General features: G+C 38.6%; 1 protein-coding gene across 1 annotated transcript in view; it reads left to right on the plus strand.

Annotated features, from left to right (window-relative positions):
• PLXDC2 (plexin domain containing 2) overlaps nucleotides 1–20,490 on the plus strand; it is a 284,357-nt gene that overhangs the window by 212,477 nt on the left and 51,390 nt on the right. The window contains exons 7-9 of the mRNA XM_075143914.1: nucleotides 4,161–4,260; nucleotides 15,491–15,586; nucleotides 16,472–16,553. Of these exons, the coding sequence (XP_075000015.1) occupies nucleotides 4,161–4,260; nucleotides 15,491–15,586; nucleotides 16,472–16,553 (278 nt within the window). The remainder of the gene's footprint in view (nucleotides 1–4,160; nucleotides 4,261–15,490; nucleotides 15,587–16,471; nucleotides 16,554–20,490) is intronic.

Below are 20,490 nucleotides of genomic sequence, written 5' to 3' on the forward strand. Positions count from 1 at the left end.
AAATTTGAGAACTCTCTGATGGTAAATACTGTCTAGATTACTGTTCCCAGTGATTAATAGCATTCAGCATGAATTCTAAATATCTTTCTCCCTCTTGTTGAAGTATATAATCTAAAATATAGATGTCAATGACCCCAGCGCTAGGGTACATTTGGGAAGCTTATTCATAAACTAGTGACTTGTACAACACAAGAGTTCATATTGTCTATGGTAGAGCTAACATACATTTTGGAATTATTCCAGTTAAAATCCATCCTCTGACTGTAATGCCATTAAACCCCTGCCACCCATTAGCAACCACTTGCACATTCCTAGTTTACTGTTCAACTGTTTAACATGTCAGCCTGTCACGACATATCTTGCCATTCAGGTGAGGAATTCAGAACACTAGCTGTCTGTTTGCTACCTATATTTCACTGTAATTTTCAATAAATTATTTTATCATTTAATACAAACCTTCTGTCAAAAGGGTGTATTTCCTAATTGACTATCATATGGTAAAAGCCCATTTGATCTTAATATCTCATTCAAAAGATTTCACCTATAAAACGGCACCCAGTACATTCATCACTGAGTGACTGAAATAGTCAGTTCTGTAAAATGACTATTTTTCCTACACTTTAAAAATAAGCATATGTATTTGTAGATGCAGATTTAATAACATTGTAGTTTTTCAAGAGAAGAAAAGAGTTTTTCTGGGTCATGGATTCCCTTTTACTTTGACTGCATTTCTGTCTGTATGCCTAATTGTTTGACAGAGGCTCTACCTCAGTTTGAAAAGCTGGCTATACTAACTTAATTTATAATTTCCTCATCTTACACAAACATATACCCAAAATTTTGGCTGCTTCTTAAAGCTGCCAGTCTGTTAGGCTGGACCCTACTACAACTTTCTTATTAGTTTTAGAAAATGATTCTGCAAGTTCTTCACTCTCGCTAGAATGCCCAACACAAGAGATGACACCTGCAGGGATTTTGCCAAAATCTACTGAGATATTTCTGCTCCAAAATTTTCTAATTTCTGCTGAAGTTTTTGTTAGTATTTTCTGTTCAACTATGTCCTTTTTTAGTACCAGATATCACTGAGTCATTCATAATTTTTATTAAATAGTGCAACTGAAAGTGACTTTCAAGGTCTGAACCAAGTTGTAATGAAAATAAATTTATTTAAAAAGAACATAAAAAGCAACAAACAACTTGTGGCATTTGTACTGCAAGAACCGATCCCTCCTTCCTGGGGAAAAAAAAAAAAAAAAAAGAGAGAGAAATTAGTTTGTTAGCATAATTTTTGAGGGAAAGATGCAAATTGTTCAATTATTCACAAACTCAGAAAAAATGTGTGATACGGCACTAGACTTAAAATTAAGGAGGCTTATTCAAGGAGATCTGAGTGCAGCTTCTCCTGGTTTGCACTCACACGTAAAAATGAGTATAAATCTTTACATGTATCAGACACAATTTGTGCCTTGAGCTACCAATTTTGCCAGCATATTTTGTTGGTCACACACCCACTCATAATTCCAATTCCAACTACATTTTGTGTCCATAAAACTCCGATTTCTTTCTTCATTTGCTGTGTTTCCTCTCTAACTTGGAAGAGAAATAGTCATTGCGTCCTTCTCATTAGTGCTTTTTCTAACTTGATTTTCAATAACTTCTCCAGAATATCCTCTTCAAAATCTTTTAAGACAGTTTCTTTGATAGTTAACATAAGCTTTTCTCTACAGTATTCTGAGACTGTGAATAATTCCCTTATTGTGTTTATACTGTCATGTTGGAGAAAGTTTATAAACTTATTTCTGAAGTCAGTGAGTCTTTTGTTTTGAAGATTTTGAAAATATGGCTTTCAGCCTTCTTATGTCATATTCTCCAATAACTGCATCAGAGCTAAGCTGATATAAGCCAAACTTAAACTGATGTATTACCAACAGTATTTCCAAGCCAATTCTGTTTTTCACATTGGTTTAACATTGTTCCTTCTTTTATACCAAAGCAGATCATGTATGCAAGAACCTAAATAAACCAGCCAAACCAGTCACCAAATCAAGCAAAAGAAATGGAAATTTATGACACTATTTAATTTACCAGAACTCACTTTTCTGTTAATAGTTTCAAATTTAACTCTTCCTAGACAGATACCAGTGTAATCAGGAAAAAGCACAGCTAAATGATATTTTGTGAAGAAGAAGAACAACTACTGATGCTCAACTCAAATACCAGAAGTTATGCCATTAATTCACATGTGGACCATACTGAATCCTCATTCAGTGGATGTGTAACCAGCTTTTTACTTTGGCTTTTTTCTGCTATGTGAAAAATACTGGCCAACAGTATAATTTTGGTAGTTTTACACAGGTAAAGCCAGAGCAGACTATTAGATTAGCTGAACTAGCACCTTGTGTATCAGTTTCTTACACTTGATCCAGTTTCATTTGTCTTCAGCCTAGCAATTTCTGGTTAACTGAAGACCAACTTTGAAAAATAAGATATCCAACTGTGATTTGAAAGCAGCAATGGGTAGAGAATCATAATTCCCTTGGTATTTCATCCCAGTGGTTAATAACATTCAATCATAGAAACGTGCCTTATCCTACTTTGACGGCATCTGTCTGCAGCTTCCAGCTTCTGGTTATATCTTTCTGTGCTAGATGAAAAAACTCTTTAGCCCCTGAGTAATTTCTCCCCATGGCAGTACTTGTTTATGGTAATAAAGCCAGCTTTCCATTTTCCCTTTGAGAAGCCAAATAGATAGAGCTCTTTAACTCTTCTGTTAATGGCATTTGAGAACTGTAAAGGGTTTCAAAATATTTTTATTACTCTTTTGATCTTCCTTCTTGTAAGTTTTCAGCATCTTTTTAAAAAATAGATCCTCCCAAAGTTTGTGTAACATTTCAGTAATGATCTAATGTGCAGGTGCAAGTAAAATGGCCACTCCACTCCTAGGCTATATTCCACTGTTTGTGTAATCAAATATCACATCAATTAAGTTTTCTTGCTGCCATGTCCCTTCTGACAGCTGGAGTTGTTCATCCATTATAATACTGAGATTCCTTCCAGAACTGCTGCTTTCTAGAATATGGTCCTCAAACCTCTGCCTTGCAGTCTTTGTTCTCTGAGTTATAACTTCGCAATTTTTGCAAGGTCTAATTTTGCTAATTGATCCAGGCATTTCATTATTTTTACTCTGCCAGTGTCATCTGCAGAACTGCTAGGCAGTAAATTTATGTTTCCTTCCCAGTTTTTGGTAAAACTTTTCAACAATAGGTCTGATGTCTGGAGAAGGAAGATATACTGTAAAGACACACTGTCAGTCTGAGTTGCTTCTTTAGTGATGGCTGTTGTTTGTGATGAGTCTAGTTAACTATATTAATATTGTATAAATGTTACATGTCACTAAGTCAAACACCTTACAAAATTCTAAAGCTGTTACATCTATACAAGTATCAGCCAAAGTTGCAATCTTGCCCAAAGAATGAAATCAAACTTGACACCTATTTTCATACAACCATGTTGACCACAATCAATATCTCTGTTATGTAAAGCATGGGTCTACGGCTATCTGAGTCTTTTTATCTCTTCCTCTAGATATTGGCAAGTGAGTATCTGGCATTTTCCACATTTTCCATGACATTGATAATTTCCCTGCTATTCCAAGACATATTAAACATGAATATCATTGGGCCAGAGCTCTCTTCAGATAGCTCTTTGAACAGTTTTCAGTGCAAGTTAACTGAGCCATAAGCTTTTAAAATGTTCATCCCAATCTGAATTTTCACAGCTTTCATGTTCAAAAGTAGACAACAACAGGTATTGCGTCCTCCTCCTTGTCTTATACTATCACATCATCCCTTCGTCTTCAACTGAGGGAAATAAATTACAGAAAATTACTGCCCTTTTCTGTGTCATCATTGTTCCACCTCTAAGTGTTGATGTGAATATTGTTATAAAAGACGCAAAGCAAACTGGGATAAAATAAAAATTAAAAACAGTAATTTCAATCTTCAATCAGTCCTTAGTCATATTATGCTGTATTGTGGAAAACATTTATTTAGGACTTTTAATTTACACTGGTTAAATGTTCATTATGGCAGTGCTGTTATTCTTAGTCTGAATTTTTTTACTTCGATATTTCATGCATGTCTTCCTGTTTTGTCTTCCAGATTCCTGTTGCTGTGACACAGATAAGTTCAACCAACCACCCAGTGAAAGTGGGACTCTCAGATGCATTTGTGGTTGTGCACAGGATCCAGCAAATTCCCAGTATGTAGTATTGCAATGGTGCTAATCGTTTGGAGGCTGAGAAATGAGTATAAGCTGATTTCGTCAAGGATGATTAGCTGCACAACAAATCACTTAGCTAATTTCAGCTTGTTAATTCAAGTGTAATTTTATTTATTTGATAATTCCCAATGTGGCTTTCCCTGTCATTGTTTTTTTTTTTTTTGAGCTGATAAAAACCAAATGGCCAGCCAAATAATGTAAAATTAAACTGTCAACCAGCACAATTTGGTATTCCATAAGATATTTTATCTGGAATATGTCTCCATATCCATAGTAGGGAAGAAGCAATCTGTTCAGAAAAATCATCTGTATCCAAAAAGAGAAAAATATCGAGGCTGGAAGTTCTTGATACTTTACACTCTGAACTTCAAATTCATATACACATTTTAGTGAGAAAAAAGAAGAGGAGATGTAGCTATTAAATAAGATCTTGGGTTCACATAGTCATGGCAACAGTAATGCAGGTGACATTTAATTTTCTCTGGCATTAATTATACTTTGTGTGGCTTGACTGAAAACGAATCACACTTGATTTCCTTGATGCTTTGTTTTAACATAGGTTGTTTAGCCATTAGAGAGTATGTTAGCTTTCCAAGCGTGCTGGTTTTATTTACACATTTGAAGCAAATTTACTAAGTTCAATTTTTGATGATCCTCTAACAGCGGGGTGTAGATGGAAGGAGCTGCACTTGAAGCAGCCTCTTAGGACTGAGTCCAGGCATATTCTCCTAAAGTGAACCCTGACAGAGGTGTGGCACAGATAAAGCTCATAAGGACTGACCTGATCCAGCCCATCTTTAAGGCAGCCTGTAGATGGGGCTGACACTGAAGTTGCAGGTACCATTGCCTCTCATCCTATTCCCTCATCACATTTAAACAGCCTTTGATATGAGGGAGCATAAATCCTATGTCTTATATGTCCTGCCATGGGGAAGATGGAAAATTTCAGTAGCATCTGTTGCTTGTTGTGAACTCAGAGTAGTGTGAAGGAGGTTGTCATGCCCAGATTTCCTTAAGAGATCAGGTCTTGGAAGAAATTTGTTTCTGAAGTATGCTAGATAGTTGTGATGTGCCTGTGGTCGCATGGATGGTTTTCGAGTGCTTAGGAACAAATGATTCTAGGCAATCTATTTTAGCAATTTGAGTGATGTTTGTAAGTGAATGATCTGAATATTTCTGTGAGTCTTCAGCTTGTAAGAGCTCCTAAAATGGATCCAGGTGGAAATTAGGTTGATTGGCTTGTGCAAATGGTTTATGAGAATAGTTACACAGAAATTCAATGTACGAGATGTAAGCAGTATGTACGTCTTTTGGCATCAGGCCTTCATCATCAAACAACACTAAAGGACTTATTTTAAATGTACATATTTTGTATGTAAAACATATGGTATATGTGAGTCTTTATTCTAGTTTGAATGTTCTTTCTGTAGAAATATTTCAGACACGCACCTTGTTTTCCTATCACTACATAATGTTGGTTTTGATGAATACACAGTTACTTACTAGTCTTCTAGTACTTCTTTTAGTATTCCTGTAAACCTTTTTGTCACATGACACTTTCTGCTAAGTGAAGTGACTGTAATTACCAGGAAATCTGTCTAGTGTTTCATCTTAAACTTACTCTGTTCATTAAATTACATTAAGGAATGACAGAAAAGAAGAATAGAATGTGGGTAACGGGTCTAAAACGTGCCACTGCAGCAACTGTTTTGATAGCATTATTTCTGTTTTACTGTGTGTAATACACTGCTTTTCTCCTTAACGACTGGTTCTGTAGATGGTGGCAATTCATTATTATTTTTGCTAGTTTGCAGCTTACACTAGAGCTAGTATTAACCAAGGGAACCATCAGTTTGCAGTAGATTTTCCTGATGCCAAATTGTGCTTTCGATGAAACAGGCTTACATTAGTATGTACAGGCAACATAACAGCACCCTGATAGAACTGGTAAATAATGTTGGCCCATAGAGAACCAGTGTCAGATACTCTTAAAATATGCGTGTTCTTGCACTCTTGTTTTTCAGAGGTGTTAAATTAACCATGGCTCTAGTCAATTACTGAAAAAGTTATATGATAGAATTGTTGTTTTATTTTATTTTATTTTAGCTCCTTAAGACAACGGAAGAATACAAATTGCTGTTTGTTTGTCCCAAAAGAAGGCAAAGATAGTATAGCTATTGGTTCTTGCTTAACACTTTAGCAAAGACTTTTCCATCAAGAGAACTCAGTTTCTCTTTATGTTCATGGCTAGTTATAAAAAAAACCACCAAACCCAAAAACAAAAAAACCACCAACTCTACTGCTTCATGTTTGAGTTTTGTCAGTTATTTTTGTATACATCTTGCATTTGAAAAGGAAAGAAACATTAAGTGCAACACAAGCCTATTTGAACAAAAATATCCTCTCAATTTTTAAAAATGCTGAATGTCTTTGGTGCGCTCTGTATGCTCAGCGTTCTAAAATTTCGGTATAATAGTTCTAGTTTTATTGAAGTAATTTTGGAAGATTTAGAATGAGCTATTTATCATATTTTTTCAGACCTACTGTCCAAAACATTAGTAATAACTTTTTTAATACTCCTGAAAGGTGAGTTCTAAAGCCAGGCAAATATATTTCATTCCGAGGAAAGAAAAACATGCTTTTTGATCAGCCATTTCATTTCAAGAGTGCATTTTAATGAGTGCTGAAAAGGATCCTCTTGAAGAGCCAAGAGCGAAAAGAAAGGATTTTCTGAACTTTTTGCAATAGAGGACCTTGAGCATTTCATACCTATTTTTGTTAATATACTCCTACATATAAAGGCTTTGCAGTAATGCCCTTTTTATCTGTCCCTAAAAGAATACGGGTACCTATATTTTTTTACCTTATCTTTTAAGAGTTAGAGCATGGAGATGGGAGATTTTTGGCAGGTGGTTTTCTGCCTGTCTTCTATGTTTGATTTTTTTTCTTGATCTGCTACTAATGCTTATATATAGACAATGTCTTTATTTTCAAGCCTATATGTGGTACTACTGTATTGATGCAGATTGGCCACTATTATTTTTTTTTTTTATGTATATGTATAGATACATATGCCTGTATATAGTCTAGAGGTGCTTTGGAATGAATGGTAATGTGTGAAGGGAAGCGAATCTTTGCTTGACACTAAGGTTAACAAGAAAAGCCCTAAATTCTGAGATTTACGTGGCAGCAAAATGGCAAACTAAGTCCATCAATTAATTTCAGAGGAAAAGTTTCTACTTCTTCCAGGTAATTCAAGTGAAGTGAGCCAGGCTCTGGACCTCTGCTTCTGATCTGTCCAATAAGTTAGAGGGACCACCCTGATTTCTTCTTCTTCAGACAGGTTGAACACTTGTACATTAACTATTTTTCCTTTTGTAACAAAGACAATAAGAATGTTTAATGGATGTCTTCCAGTTAGACAACACATGATTGGTGAAGACAAAGCTGGGTGATAGCTTTACATGTTCCTCCAGCAAGTCTTCTCTCCCTGCTTTTCTTCAGCATCTTCACTGCACCAGCAACCTTTTCCCTGTCCCATTGCAACCACCTTCTCTTCCCTGCACCCTCTTATTTCTTGGTTTTTCTGAGCCATCCTCAGCATTCTGTTCTTGGTCCTTCTTTCAGTCTCCTACGGTGTCCTTTGCTCTCCCTTCTGCAGACTCCCAAGGTCTCTCTATAATTTCATGACCATCTTTCTTCCCCTACATCTTCCCTTTCGTTCAGGGTTACTACATCTCTCTCCTTTGTTTCAGTGCTCTCTTCCCTTTTGTCTTTCAATTAGCTTTTTATTGTGCATGAAGAAGAAATGAAAAAGCATTTCCTGCAACCCACTATTTTATTTTAGCAATGAAAAAGCCCACCGATGAGCTTGCCCAGACTGTGCTTTGTTTTGCAGGAGAGCATGAAATACACTAGTAAAATGATAGAGTGCCAGATTCAGGGGGTCTGCATAGTGAGAGTTACTAGTCTTGCACTTACATGTAATGGTTAGGTTTTTCTCCACGATTAGACATACTTCACCATGATCTTGGCCTCTACTGTATTAGGTGCAGCTCTTTTAGGAAATCCATACCTTGACAACCCAACATTTAATGACACTGAAATTACTCAACAACACTGTGTACACAAATGAAATTGTAGCTGAGCTATGTGTTAGTAATATTCCAGTTCAGTGCAATTAGTGCCACTCAATATGTAGTGTAACTCAAGCATATAATTAAGTGACAACTCTGCATGTTATAACTGTTTGCTGAAGATTTCTCTCCAGTTTGTTTACAGCAGTGAGGCCCCTGAAAGAACCTTAGCATTACCTTCCTGAAGGGTAAAAGAAGACTAGCAGTTTATGTTGTGATATTTATTGTGTAAAGGTGCAGCACCATCTGGGAAATCGCAAAGTCTAATTTGCCACTGACTTGCTGGAAATGTTGTCATTTACCTCTGTGCAAAGTGGGCCCCAAAGTTATCACTCTAAATTCACAGTATTTATTCTTGCTTTCCACCGGTGTAACTAATTCCGCAGACTGCCAGCTCCTCCAGTCCTGCGTGTTTGTCTGCTGGTCCAAAAGGGATTAGAGAGGCATCTGGGTTCCTTGGCACTACGTCTCCAATTCAGGAGCAGTGAGGGAAAGAGATGGGCATACTGCCAATTTTTGGTGGCAAAACAGTACTTCAGGGACTGGTACTGAGATGATCAAAGTTTAAAATGTTCTCGTTTTAGCCAAAGCCTTAACTGGCCATCGACCAATCTCAGAATTAGGCAGTCCGGTGCATGGTGGCTTAAGGGGATAAAGCATGTTTTTCACACCTAGATCCTGTACTAGGAGCAGCTGAACTGGCATCAGGAGCTGGGGTAAATCTGAAAGGACATGGAGAGTTTCAAAGTAAACGATGTGTGGTAGGCACAGAGCTTTGGGGCAGAACAGTTTTTTCAACATTGTTCATAAAGCAGGTATTTTCAGAGCCTACTCCACTGGTTTGCTTATTCACAGATTATACGCCTTTGAGGTGCAGCTTCCAGGTTTTGAAGTATTTTTTAGTAACTTTTAGGAGAATGATAAAATGAATACAGTTAGGGAATCTGAGTTTTGACCTACATTCAGACATGTGTGTAATAGTCCATGACCAAGAGCAAATGTGGTGGTGGTTTGATTACAGGCAGATTTGATCCCAGTGTCAGTGCCTCGAGAATTAATTAGTTAATATTGATAAGTTTAGCAATATGAAGCTGTTAAAAACAGAGAACAAAGATTGCTTTGACATTCTGATTCCCTTACCTTTTGTGGTGATGGCAATCAGACATACCAGGCTGGCAAAATATATATTTGCATGAAGATTTTATTCAACCAGCAGTGCTAAACAAAGTCCCTATCAAGCAAAAGCAATGTATAGCACAGCAGCTGTGCCCCACCCTTCTGTATCCCTTATATTTTTCACAAATTGCTTGCAGTGTAAGCTGGATATGTTTCATAAATTGTTTGCTTCAAATTGACTTCTGCATAATCAAATGTACTCTCTTACCATTTGTGTTTTCTCTATCAGCCAGACTTAAAAATGAAAGTGCAGCTGTAGGAATACATATGTCCTTGTTTAGAAGTTTTTGCTGGGTATATGGCTGATCTCAATACCCTAGAAATCTTTCACTGACAAAGATTTTTATTTGTGTGAACATATAATTTAAAAAATCAGACTGAATTCTCCAATATTTTCATATTTCACTGGATTGCAGGTTTTAGCTGAGGAATGCTGTATGAAGAAAAGCGATTATAGAATCATAGAATAATTTGGATTGGAAGGGATCTTTAAAGGTCATCTAGTCCAACCCCTCTGCCATGGGCAGGGACATCTTCAACTAGATCAGGTTGCTCAGAGCCCCGTCCAACCTGGCCTTGAATGTCTCCAGGGATGGGGCACCTACCACCTCTCTGGGCAATCTGTTCTAGTGTTTCACCACCCTGTTTGTAAAAAATTTCTTCCCTATATCTAGTCTAAATCTACCCTCTTTTAGTTTAAAACCATTCCTCCTTGTCCTGTTGCAACAGGCCCTGCTAAAAAGTCTCTCCCCATCTTTCTTATAAGCCCCTTTAAGTACTGAAAGGACGCAATAAGGTCTCCCCGAAGCCTTCTCTTCTCCAGGCTGAATAACCCCAACTCTCTCAGCCTTTCTTCATAGGAGAGGTGTTCCACCCCCATGACCATTTTTGTGGCCCTCCTCCGGACCTGCTCCAACAGGTCCATGTCTTTCTTGTGCTGAGGGCTCCAGAGCTGGACGCAGTACTCCAGGTGGGATCTCACCAGAGCAGAGTAGAGGGGCAGAATCATCTCCCTCGACCTGCTGGCCGTGCTTCTTTTGATGCAGCCCAGGATATGGTTGGCCTTCTGGGCTGCAAGTGCACGTTGCTGGCTCACATCCAGCTTTTCATCTGCCAGTACTCCCAAGTCCTTCTCAGCAGGACTGCTCTCAATCCCTTCATCCCCCAGCCTGTATTAATATCCGGGGTTGCCCCGACCCAGGTGCAGGACCTTGCACTTGGCCTTCTTGAACCTCATGAGGTTCACTTCTCGAGCTTGTCCAGGTCCCTCTGGATGGCATCCCTTCCCTCAGGCATGTTGACTGCACACTCAGCTTGGTGTCATCTGCAAACTTGCTGAGGGTGCACTTGATCCCACGGTCTGTGTCATTGGTGAAGATATTAAACAACACCAGTCCCAATACGGACCCTGCGGGACACCACTTGTCACTGACCTCCATCTGGACATTGAGCCATTGACGACTACCCTCTGGATGCATCCATCCAACCAATTTCTCATCCACTGAACAATCCACCTATCAAATCCATATCTCTCCGGTTTAGAGAGAAGGATATTGTGTGATGGAAAAGTACCAGAGAGGTTGTGCATCTGTTGGACACCTATTTAGAATGGTTTATTACTAGCTATTGACCCTTCAGGTATGTTAGGAAATCATTGGTGCTCTTCTGGCACCCCTCCATCTCCAGAGCACTCTCCCATTTAGTTAATTCTGGAAATTCTGCTTCATAGAATATTTATATGCCATTATTTAGTTTAAAACTACTGTGATAAAACTACATAGAAATGTTTTGCGCACCAGAATCTTGCACATCTATAATTTACTAGTCCATTGCTTAATCGCTTGGAAGGATTCTTTCAGTTGGCCTTCTGACCCACCACGTTATCTCTCTAGGTCACTGAGGAATGTACTTACCTCAAGTAAGTCCTGGTATTTTCTTCAGCTTTTTCTGCTGGGACTGTACCTTTTGGCCTTATATTCCAAGATAGCACATGTACATGCCACAAAAACAAACCAAAGAACTATTTGGATCATGCTGTAAATTAAATCAAATGTAAAAAAATAGACACTGTTATTGGAAAAAAAAAAAATATAATTTATATCATTTAGTTAAAAAAGCTCTTTGAGATACTCAGACCTACAGAAAGGTGTCGTGGTTTAATCTGGCAGGCAGCCAAATATCACGCAGCCGCCCGCTCACTCCCCCCACCCCCCCAGTGGGACGGGGAGAGAATCAGAAGGGTAAGAGTGAGAAAAACTCGTGGGTTGAGATAAAGACAGTTTAACAGAACAGAAGAGGGAAAATAATAATAATGATAGAATATACAAAATGAGTGATGCACAATGCAATTGCTCACCACCCACGCTGACCGATAACCAAGTAGCGATCGGTACTTCCTGGATCACCCCTACCCTTCATATACTGAGCATGACGTCACATGGTATGGAATACCCCATTGGCCAGCTGGGCTGGCTGTCATGATTATGTTCCCTCCCATCTCGTGTACCTAGCTCAGTCAGTAGGCACGGGAGCTGTCCTTGGACTAGGAGGGCACTTAGCAACAACTGAAAACATCAGTGTGTTATCAACATTCTCCTCATACTAAATTCAAAACACAGCACTAGGAAGAAATTTAACCCTATCCCAGCCAAAACTAGGACAAAAGGTAAAATATTTTTGTGACTAGGAGAAGAATATATACATGTTTTCTGAAATTCAGAACCGGGAATGGTATTTCAAAAGTATATATGCATGCAAAAAGTCCTTTTCTTTTTCTCCCCTCTCTGTAATGCCTCTTTTCAGTAAAATACTTGCACATGGTGCTTAAATTCTTGTCTGTCACTACATCAAATGATTTCACTAGTCCTCGTCAAGTTAAGGTGCATACTGAAGTACGTGGGCTCATAAGCTCTTTGTGATTCTGTACTCGTACTTGTTTGTAAAAGAGCTAAATAGAGAGCATAAGTCAAAGAAGAACAAGTTCCACCTGAGTGAAAGGCAGTGTGTGTCTTGAGTCGGAGCAGGAGTGTGTGTGGAGAGGTTGAGGGGGAAAGTGTCACAGGAGAGTATTCATTTTTCTGTTTATCCTGTTGAGTTTAGCTTTTCTAGCCTGTTTTGTTAAGGGGATACAGGCTCAGAATTCTAAATAGGGAGGAAAAAGTGCATTTTGAGGAGCTAAGCATGGCGTGTTTCAAGTCAGACGTTCAAAAAATCTACACCTGCATTTTTTCACAACCTGGCCATGCAGATAAATTTGAACTCTCGTGCTTCCAACCACCTGCCTGCAAGTATATACAAAGCTGTTAAAGGGTGACTGTGCAAATACCTCTCTGTGTTTACGTTTCTTACAGTAGATAGATCCCTCATATGCACCTGTGATTGGCACAGTCTTCTTCCTGAAGAAGAAAAGATCAAGCCTGAGTCTACCAGGAAGTGGGATTTAATGGGATCAACAATCATGCTGAACTATGCATGATTAGAAATGATTTTTTTTTATTACAAACTTGATTCTCTTAAAATCAGTGGTTTTTAGAAATGTCATGCACTGGGTGAGATAAAAGTGCCTGTGACTTGAGTCACTAATTCTTACTGGATTTTTGGAAAGCCAGAAGCTCCTTATTTCTTGTATGCCCTGTGAGGAGTCTGTTAGGAAAGGTTCAGAGTAAACAGGGTTATAGCATGCCAGTCTGTACCACTACAGATGAGATGAAATGGAGTTCAATTAAAGTGCCAGCATCCACCATTTTAATTTATGTATTCATTTGCTTATTTTTTTGGACAGAAGGCTAAAGATTTCTGTGGAAACAAATTACAGCCTTCAGCATTGACAGGAGTTCATTTCAAAGACATTTCACTTTGATTTGGCAGGTGCTTTTATGGGACTTACCATCTTGGGAGCATAAACCTCTCACTGCTGGCAAGAGATTTTCCTCACCACAGCATAAGATTAGCTTTGTCTTGAAAACCCTTTCTGTCCAGTGGGTTTGAAGTACATGGCTCAGGCATTTATTGGGGTAAACTTTTGGCACATCCCCATGTCTGCCTTTTAACTAGTCAGGATGACTTTGCAGGTAAAACATAAAACTAGCTCAATTATAGGTGCATTTCATACCGAAAGAGAAATCCACCATCAGGAGGGGTGAAGCCCTAGCAAAGTCAGCTTCAAATAAATGGCAAGAGGAACCACTTGGCAAAGGTGCTGATGGAGCTAAACAGAAATATTATTGTCTGAAAGCCAGACACTGCCTACCTGCGCCTGGGAGCTTATGCAGCGAGAGAGGGCAGAGAGGCTGCTTCATCTGCAGCGATGCTTGCTGATGCAGGGGAGAGTTATCCCACACAGCACAGCTCTGCTTTTGCTTCCCCATCCCTCCTCAGAGATTCCCCTGTTTGTTCCAACTGACACCAATAGCTTGAGGGTTATTTTCTGTGTGGCGTAAGGGGGATTCCCACACTTGTGCTTTTAGAGGCTGGTCATCCCTCTTTTCTTAGAAAGCCTCATCCACTTGAGCCAAGAGGCACTTAGCCACAGGACACCTTAGTGCACTTTCTCTCTTTCCTTAAAAATTAGTATTTATTGCTTGATTGATTTTAGTTGAGGTTCCATTTTTTGTTTGAAAAATGCCTACAACATTCCTCCTAACATGAGACTGCAAAAAACACTTCGGATTTGGTGCTATGTGATTGCTTAACAGCTGGGGAGCCCACGTGAGCCCACTTCAAGCTGCAGAAACACAGCCTTTATACCAAGCAACAAGGTGTGCCCTAACCCGTACAGGGCTGGCAACACAGAAGATTGCCTAAGATTGAGTTGGTGGCTGTCTGCAATTCCTTTTCTTCTGTTGCATGTAGACTCAGACCAGCCATTGACCAGAGTAACCTGTTAATCCTTTGTATGTAACCCTTTATTCCTCTCTGGCATGATTCCACAGGGTCAGTGATTGTATTTAGCATTGATTTCAATTAGTTTAGCAGACCTTCAAAAAAGGACATAAGTTTGAATCCAGTGCACCAGGAAATCATCATTATTGTGTCAGATTGGCGGTATAGGCTGTACTTTTAATTTGCAAATGTACAAGCTTGCCAGTCTGCATTGCAGCCTTGCACATAAAATCTGGAATATTCAGAATACATGATATGATATTGATCTGGAAACTAACAATTATGTGATTTTTTCACACTTATCTTGTGCTTGGGTCTTACAGTCGTCTGTGTGTTCAAAGCCCATAAGAACAGTGCATTGACTATATTGAATTTCTGCTTTGAGAAACTTAGGTGCAGTCAGCTTGTGTAAAGATTATGCATAACATTGGCTGTTTAGGAAGACTCGTCTTGTCTTCTTTAATATAATGTTATAATACGAAAAAATGGTCTACTGCATTTAGATGTGAGCTAGCTTGTAGCTGACAAATTTGATTAAGCAACGAAATCAGTTTTGTTTGCACATCTTGACAAGAACTGACAAAGTGAGCATATAAAGCATTTTTCTCAAGTCTGTAAGCTGAGAAACGTCTTAGGAAAGCAAGCATCTGAAATATACCCTAAAATGTCTGACAGTATAGTCTTTAGAATTTCTGCCTAAATGAATGACTAAGATGCTTGAGAGCACACTCAGCGTTTTCGTAATCCTTTACCAGGAATAGGTACCTATTCTGTCACTTCTGATGGTTTCTCAAGTGCAAAATTCTTTGTCTATACCTTTTACATGTTCCTTCATGGTGTCTAAAGTTAAAAATATATTCTTGAGGAAAATTTGTGTTGTGTGTGAACCTAAGGAACAGTAAGCAATCATTACAACCACTATTTTTCAAAATCTACAGACTGCAAAATTGTAAAGTGTTTTTATAACACTTGTAAAGTGTTTTTATAAAAATATTTTTATTTTTCTTTCCTGGTAGATGTCCGTAGAAGAACAATTTATGAGTACCACAGGGTGGAGCTACAGATGTCAAAGATTACCAATCTCTCAGCTGTTGAAATGATACCTCTTCCAAGTAAGTAAAACATACCATGGGCAGGAGCCAGATCTGGGAAGGACCCCTCTTTCCCCTCCCAGCAACACATACACAATTTTAAATATTCTGTTTTATCTGTGGACTTGGATTCATTTATCCTCTCTCAGATTTATTCCCAGATGGATGATGCATTATCCAGTGCATCCTCACGTATCTCACGTTAGTTTATAGGTATATAGCTCCCAGTAGGTTTTGAGTGAAATCTGTGCCAAATCATTTTTTCAGAAGAATGATTATATTTCCTTTAAATTTGTTTCCTCAAGAAAAAGAGAACAGTTTTCATGCTTGCAAGGCAAACATAAATTCTTCTGTGTACTGTGCATCACATTGCAAAGGAATATCCCCAAACACATTTTGCAGTTCATCTGCCTCTTTTGTCCAAGGTAAAATGACATTGTTTAGAAATCTCTGGGTTTAAACTGCCAGCTGTACTACTGTGAAGAAAACAGAAACAGCTATTTTTCTTTTTTCTGATCCAATTATAGTTCTTGCACACTTTCCTGTCAATCTTATTATCTGCTTATATCTGAATGTTAGCAACACCAAGGAAAGAGATTTAAGGAAATACTTAATATTATGCAGAAAGATAAAAATTTAGCAATGAAGCTGAATGAACCATTGTGGAAGTGGGTATACATTTACAAATGGAATACAAATGGAATCCTACAGATAAAATGTACCTCTGTGCATAAGGTTGTACAATGCATTGTAATAGGCTGGTTTCAGTGTCTTATTTTGGACATGCGTGAATCTGTAGAGTCCCTAAGTATATATTATCAGAAGATGTATCCTTCTTTTGTGTTTTTTATGAGAATTATTTGTGAGACTAAAGTAATAATTTGTGTTTGTTTATCTATGTCCCAGCTTGTCTCCAGTTTAACAGCTGTGGTCCCTGTGTCACTGCCCAGATTGGTTTCAACTGCAGCTGGTGCAGTAAACTCCAAAGGTAAGGAAAAAGGTTTTTTTTTGTTTTTTTTTTTTTTTTGCATGGGTATGCAGCTGAGCTCAAGGGGTATCCAAAAACATTGCCCATAGGTTATTCAGCACAAAGAGCTGTTATATTTAGGTCTTATATACATGTATTCGCATGAACATACACCTCAGTTGCAATCACTAGCAACACATCATTGTCCCATTTCATTTCAGCAAAGAAATTAGGCAAGAATGGTCAAAACAGTTGTTTTGGGACTTAAGCTCTTGTTCCTATTTCCTTAACCTACTTTAAAATTTTTTTGAAGGAGAGCAAGAAGTAGAAATCATAATAAACTTCATATTTTCTCCCTATATCCCTGGCTTCATCAAAAATAATTTAACCACATGGAGATGTGGGGTGGTAATGTAACTATAAAGACATACTTGTTCTCTTAACAGCAGGGAGACAGACACATCCAAAGACTCAGAGTCTTTTCTCTTTTAACCTCTCATTATACTTAGTGGGTACGTTGGGTCTCCTCAGCCTCTCACTGCCATGTTGACGAGGACAGTCAAGTCAGTAGCAGGAGCGATTTAGACTCTGTGGAGCAGCTGGAGCACAGACAGCAGAATGGAAACTCCACAGCCATAGCTCTTCCAAAAAGTTCTTCAGTTGCTGACCTTCATTGACCTTTATATCAAGAATTTATTTAACACCAGTATCATAATGGATATTTATTGCTGTGTTTTTGAATCCTAGTGATTATGTTCAGAGATGTTACATATAAAATGGATGCATGATGAAAGGAGAAAACGCTATTAACAGTCTAAAACAATGTAATAATTTGGTACCATGCTGAAGAACTGATAAATAGCTGATGAACTTGGTACAGAATTAGGAACTTCAGGTCACTTCTATCACGTTTTCTTAAGCTTCTACTCCCTTAGTAAGTTATTTGAGAAGTGACTCTGTTGTCAATTTGTCTTGCAAAAAACTCTTGAGTGGAACTAGACTTAAATTAAATCATTTCACAGAAAACATATCAGACATTTTCAAGAGTAAGGATACTTGTAGAAAACTATTCCAAACAAACATAAAGAGATCTTGCTTGCTTTAGCCAATTTCTTGCTTTCAAGAATTGCTTGATTCTACTTCCATTAATAAATGTTGTAGCACTGAGAATCTGTTGGCTTTGCTTTGAGCAAGGTCTGTTGCTTTGTGGCAAATGTTCTCATTTCTCTTTGGATAAACTCAATTCTAGCAGGTAAGATTTGAAGAGATGGTAAAGTTCAGACCTCTTATGAAGAACAGGCAAACCTTGAGATCTTTTGTTTTGCTCTGTAGTTTCTGAAGAACGGAGTTTCCTGAGTTCTGGAATTGCTGGAAAATCTGTTTTGCTCACTGAGGTACAAATTCACTGTGGAGAACTAAAAGAGTTTTTTCCTTCACCTTTAGCAGGAAGCAACAGCAGGCATGTTGTTGCACTGTGTTCCCTTCCACGTATTTAGGTGAATTTGTGGCTGCCCCTTCACAACTGGCAAGGTGAAAAATATACAGTCTCAACACGCCTGCTTCTATTCAATTAAAATTTGGATGAAAAAAAACTTGCTTTTCATTTTGCCTGTGAAGATCATGCTGCAATCAAAGATGAACCTACTGTGAGGCAGTCTTGCACCGTTTCCCAAAAACAGCTGGCTCCACGTGGCAGCAGAGTTGTGCCTTTGACAAGCTGCAAGCAGATAGACTGCACAGTTTTACTGCTGTTAATTAGCCCATTACTGACAGTAGTGAGACTGTCATTTCTTACAGGCTGTGTTTGGACATTGTTTGGCTAGCAGCAAAAGCAGGAACTGGAGTTGATTCCTTAAAAAAAGGATGGATCCAGAAAAGCAAACTAAGATTATGCCTCTACATGGGAATTTCAGTAGTTTAAAAACAGTCACACCATCCAATTTGCACCTGTAAAGATAAGTGATACTCAGCCAGGTTTAAGCAAATGGAGAATTGTGTATAGAGTCATAAAATAGTTCATAATGGAAGGATCCACTAGAGGTCATCTAGTCCAATGTCTTGCTCAAAGCAGGGCCAGCTGTGAGATCAGACCAATTTGTTCATGACTTTGTTCAGCTGGGTCTTGAAAACCTCTGAGGAAACCTCTGAGGCTATGGTCCAGTCCCCTGAACATCTTAATTTTATACTAGATTTTAGACCTTGTTTTTTAAATTGTTATTTCCTCTGGAAACATGGCTTTGGTGATCATGTCTGCCTCAGGCCCCATTGCCTTTCTTGGACACTCTCCTCTAGCTTCTGAAATGACCAGCTTATTTCAACTAATTCAGTTCTATAGAGAAACAGATCTGAAACAATAAGGGGATATATATTTTGTGAAAAGAGGCAACTTGCTTTCCAAAATGTGAAGACTGAGCATTTATTTAGTTAGGGTACATTACACTCCAGGATCATTGTCATCCGGACTCATTCCTGTCTCAGCTTTGACAATTTTCTGCTCCCTACCCATTCTGCATACTCTTGCCTGCCTTCTAGTCCAGTACCTCTCTTCTTTTACCTTGCTATTCCTCAGCATGTTTATTCATTTTAGGGAGATTAAAAAAAAAAGCCTTATTTTATTCTCAGTGGAGATGTCTGGATCACAGGAGAGTACTCAGAATCATTTACTTCAGTACCATATCGTGGATTTGCTCCCCTCAAATATAAATTCGCTGTGTTCAAATGTTCTTTTTGCACGTGATAAAGAAGCACTTGCTCAACAAGAAAACCTAACTGTCCTGGTTAAAAATCATAAAAGATGGAAAGTTGTGAGTTCTTTCATCACAGTGCTCCAGCTTTTTCTGTATGTCACTGCTCTTCAGTCACTGGCCTTGTAAATCAACCTAGACTTTCATCTCCTGTTGCGATACACACTGCTCTGCTGCAGCAGAATAAAATCTGCTTGGAAAAACAAGGGCAAGGCATTACATGAAGTATTAACTTAGACATTTCAGAAGTGCCTAGAGTGCAAAGAAAACTAATATTTACAGTCCACTTTCAAATGAGTGCTCATAGGGGTTTTTGAAGTAAGCAGAAGCAGATGCTTAGGAGTAATGCCTGAGTAGTACTTCTGGGTTGCAAAGCTGACTGGACACACTGGTCCAGGAGCTGTCTCTCTTGGCTGTGGGCAAAGCCCAAGGTGGGGAAGGCAATTGGCCTTTGGTGCAAAAGCCTGAAGAAGGCTTTGAACTTGATAGTGGCAGGTTTCCAGTGTGGCAATAATCTACCGACTGATCTAGTGCTCCGATTCCTGCAGAGGGAGAATGCCTGTTTGCTAGTGAGGAGACTGTTAGGGAGCAATGGCTGTAACAGCCAGTGATGTTCGTCTTATGGAGCTGCAAGTAGCACTTTAGTACTCTAAAGTGAGATCTCCCAGAGCAGACAGACTTCCATGTGGGTAACAAGCAAACATGTATCCAGCAGGAAATAAAACTCTATACCAATTCTACAACCCTTTTTTCTCAACAAGTTATGACGCCATTTAGCCAGAGCAACATTACTACCAAGAACAGCATCTTGTATATTTTTTTTCCTTGCATAAAATTTAAACCATATACTGAATCATTCACACAACGAAGTACGGTTGTCGGAAAAACAGAAAGTTTATATAAAACCTGTAACTGCACAAGGAAAATTGACCAGCAGAGCCATCGCAGAATAACTGTACTCCCCCATGTGGGCAATCTGTGTTGGAATGAAAATAACTGTATTCTACAACAGTGGGTTGTTTCCTAACTGTAACTTCAGCCCAACTGCTGTGCAAACTCTGCAATCTTCAGAGAGACAGGTTCTTCTTGTAGGTGATTCAGAGCAAAATCCTCTATTCCTGTCACTCTCTACAAGCTTAAATCACAGTTTCCCTTTTCATAAGGGATCATCAAACTATCCACTCCGAAATCCAATATGACGTATGTCATACAGT

The sequence above is a fragment of the Calonectris borealis genome, chromosome 2, assembly GCF_964195595.1.
Source record: "Calonectris borealis chromosome 2, bCalBor7.hap1.2, whole genome shotgun sequence".
Taxonomy (NCBI): Eukaryota; Metazoa; Chordata; class Aves; order Procellariiformes; family Procellariidae; genus Calonectris; species Calonectris borealis.